The sequence below is a fragment of the Sinocyclocheilus anshuiensis genome, unplaced genomic scaffold (assembly GCF_001515605.1).
Source record: "Sinocyclocheilus anshuiensis isolate Anshui unplaced genomic scaffold, SAMN03320099.WGS_v1.1 scaffold332, whole genome shotgun sequence".
Classification (NCBI taxonomy): domain Eukaryota; kingdom Metazoa; phylum Chordata; class Actinopteri; order Cypriniformes; family Cyprinidae; genus Sinocyclocheilus; species Sinocyclocheilus anshuiensis.
The window spans coordinates 1,618,286-1,622,010 of record NW_015554181.1 but is presented as its reverse complement, the minus strand read 5'-3'; the positions used below and the strand labels follow the sequence as shown (position 1 = coordinate 1,622,010).

The 3,725-nt window shown below is 38.8% G+C and overlaps 1 protein-coding gene across 1 annotated transcript; it reads right to left on the bottom strand.

The window, feature by feature from the left end:
- Positions 1 to 2,060: 2,060 nt before the first annotated feature.
- On the bottom strand, positions 2,061 to 3,002 carry LOC107670982 (claudin-9-like). The gene has a single exon (XM_016463797.1). It carries the CDS (start codon positions 2,670 to 2,672, stop codon positions 2,061 to 2,063), a length of 612 nt encoding a protein of 203 aa, XP_016319283.1. The 5' UTR covers positions 2,673 to 3,002.
- Positions 3,003 to 3,725: the final 723 nt, after the last annotated feature.

The following is a 3,725-nucleotide window of genomic DNA, read 5'->3' as shown; positions in this document are numbered from 1 at the left end:
ACTTGATCTGATCAGTTAATTTAGGGCCATATTTTTAAGTCTACTTGACATTTTTACTAAAACTAAAATGAAAACGAAAACCATAAAAAAAAGATTTTTTTTTGGAAATAAAATAAAAGTTGACTGGAATAAAATATATACTGTGTATATATTTTGTGTGTGTGTGTGTGTTTACTAACTTAAAACTTTTCTCATTTTTTAGTTAAAAAATGAAAAATGAAATACAGCTGAATAAAAACAATACAGACATAAAAAACTACTAAAAATGTTAAAAACAAACAACAAAATTCCTAAAACTTTAACTAAAATTAAAAAGAAAACTAATAGTATCTCAGGGGTACTAAAATAACACTGCAGTGTAAAAGAATTATCTATAATCATTGTGTATTTGTTTATAATAAAATGATTTGTATATATGTGAGATTTGTTTGTTTATGTCAGTATAGGGTGAGAGGTTGTTCTTTTTTCACATTCTTGTTCCTTGTTTCTGTCTCTCTCTCCCCCATCCGTGTCTTGGAATGTCTGCCGACGGGTCTTCCATTGTCCTCATCCATATGGCCACATTATGGGGTCCTGTCACCAGGCAACTGCAGGTTCTTTTTACGGTTGCCATGACGAAGATTCTTTAATGACGTCATCGCTGCCCCCATGTGCCTCTCTTCATTATGGATGGAAGGTCCTTTTAAAAAGTCTGGCACCTCCCCCGAGTACCCACCCAAAACACACACACACACACTCGTTACTCAGCCTCGTAAGCTCTTTAGCTTCCAAAGGGTGACTGGAACTAACAATCCCACAATGGCAGCTGAAAGAGCTGGTGTGGATATTCATACAGGCTCTATTGTGTTAGAGACTGAGAGAGGAGGGTCGGGGGAAGCAGTGCTGTTAACAAACCCATAAACTTCAGAAACACAGGACCACAAGAGTTTGCGCTATAAAATGCTCGGGCAAATAATCTAGGAAATGACTTCAGGTGGCAACAACTAATTAACTAGTTTTGTTTAAATTGAATATTTTTATTTCTATATGAAATAAATTACATTTTATTTTATAGTCAGATTAGGTAGAAAAAATTATAGATTTTTTGATGAAATTTACATTTGTGAAAATTTGCGATGATCTTCAAAGCATCAAACCAATCAGTCATATTTTGCACTGTATAGTATTGTTTTTCGGCAAAAATGTATGAAGTTACTTTATAGTTGTTTTGTGTAGCAATTTAGCAATTATTGCAAACTAAAAACCTGACTTAAATGTATGAATTTTTAATATCCATATCCATTTTTTTCAGAATTGAGCAATTATTGCAAAGTAAACATCTGATGTATAATTTATAGGTTTTTTTTTTAAAGAAAGCGTATGGATTTTTATATGCATTTTTTTTTTTTAATCTATTTTTTGGAATGAAGATATTATTGCAAACTAAAAATCTGATAAATTATTTATAGTGTTGTTTTTTCTATTTGATTTTGTGTAAAGAAACTTTATGGATTTTTATATATATTTGTCTAATGGATATAATCTATGAATCTAACAAAAATAAAATATATATTTTTGATGCACTGCCAGTGAAAGTTGGCAGTGCAAACAAAAATCAAATGGCCCGACTGTGCCAAGAAAAAAAAAACTTGGATCCAGAGTTGTATCTTGTGTTTTTCAAGTATTTTTTTTTGAAGTAAAGTAATTTTTGATTTTACATTGCAGTGTGTCCAGTTCAGTTAACTGGAGCTAACCAGTAAAATCAGGTCTTGCAGTTCTCCAGTGTGACTGACGGGTTTTTGCTGTGTTGAGTGGCCATATGACCGGCTAAGCCTTAAGAAACAAGGTTTTGGAAACCCAGACAACAACAGTGGCACTTCACATCTGACTGCACTCACTTTTCATTTAGTAACCACCCAGCATCAAATACTTAGAGCTCATTTGAATAAATTGGTAAGAACCTTTGTGGTAACTTCAATGCTAAATATAAGCCTTCATGACTTTGTTTAGCATCAAAACTAGTTAAGAAGCGTACTACCAATCCAGAAACCACAGTTCATATGAAAGTTATAGAAGGGCTTTCACAACCTGATATTGAGCTTGAGGTGACAGTGTACATCACAACTATTACCAGAGGTATCAAACAAGAACACAAAGCTTCCCCCGAGCAGCAGCAGCGCGGTGGCCGCCCAGCCGATGTAGAGCGCCGCGCCGATCTCCCGCTTCTGGGCCGCCGGAACCTGAGGGTTGTAGAAGTCGGAGATGATGTTGTTGGCCATCCAGCACAGAGGCACGAGCACGAAGACGGCGCCGACGATGTAGATGACGCCTCCGACGTTCACCACGCGCGCCTTGACGCTCTCCGTCTTGATGCAGTTGGTGCACTGCGCGCCGGCGATCACCACCATCAGCCCCACGACGCACAGGACGGACGAGATGACCGTGAGCGCACGCGCGGCTTGGAGGTCGTGGCTGAGCGCGAGCATGGAGTCGTGAATCTTGCACTGCATCTGGCCGGTGCTCTGCACGGCGCACGACATCCACAGGCCGTCCCAGATGGTCTGCGCCACCACGATGTTGGCCTCGATGAAGGCGGTCACCTTCCAGGTGGGTAGACCGCAGGCGGTCATCTCCAAGAGCGTGCCAAAGACGCACAGGGTCAGACCCAGGATCTCCAGAGCCGCGGAGGCCATCTCTTTTATTCCTCAGATAGATCTGCGCACCTGTTGAGGGATGTTTGGAAAGGCTGCGTTCCTCTCCAGAGACTTCAGCCTTAGGTTTTCCTTTCTTCTAACCAAAGTGTTCGACTCTTTTTTTCTCTTGCGTCTCCAAATGTTTCTACTCAATGTTTTTTTTTCCTCTCTCTCTCTCTCTCAAATCGATCAAAAAAAACTGAAGCGCTTTGATCAGGTGGAAAGCATCTCTTCGCTGCGTCTCTTCTGCGCTTTGACTAACGGACTTGTCTGGACTGAGAATAAGTGGAGTGGAATAATAGCGGTACGCCAAGAGGAGGGTTGTGTGTGTGTGTGGGTGTGTGTTTAGGACTGAAGTAAAACTTTTATCCAATCGCAGGATGGAGCATCTGTTGCTCGCCAATGAGAATGCAGAGAAGCTGTGCGTTTGAGTTTGAGGGCTATATCAATGAATAAAACAGTTTTATTTGACTTAAGGATTTATTTTGAAACTCTCCAAGGACAAAGCAACCAGAACTATGGATATGCTCAAAGAACTAAACTCCTTCTTTATACTGCGATTATTAATGTATAGCCTACCCTTCTTGTTGCTTTTTTCTTTCCTTTGTCTTTATTTTTTTCCTTTCATAAATTGTAAATGTCATGTTTGTAATATTTCGTCATGGTTTGAATGTTAAATGTTCAGCATATACAATAAAAAAATAAAATAAAACATTTTTGCTTTCATTTCTTATAAAAACAACTCTCACAAAATATATAATGCCACTTATGTATACGTTAAGTCAGCACCTAAACAAAAATGTAAATATAAAACTAAATATAATAAGAAAATGTAAACAAAAGTTAAAAATCTCACTTAAATAAGAAAAAAAAACAAGTATTTTGTCACAAGCGTGTTTAGACATGTTCGCTGAAAGCATTGGAAACCGACAGCTCTCAGAAACTGTGACCGGTCTCCGCCATCTTGGCTCGAATTCTCCCCTCTTTCGCCGGTCCCTCGCATTGATATTTGAGCCATAATGGCTTCCGTTGCGCCGGGATCTCGTAGGCATT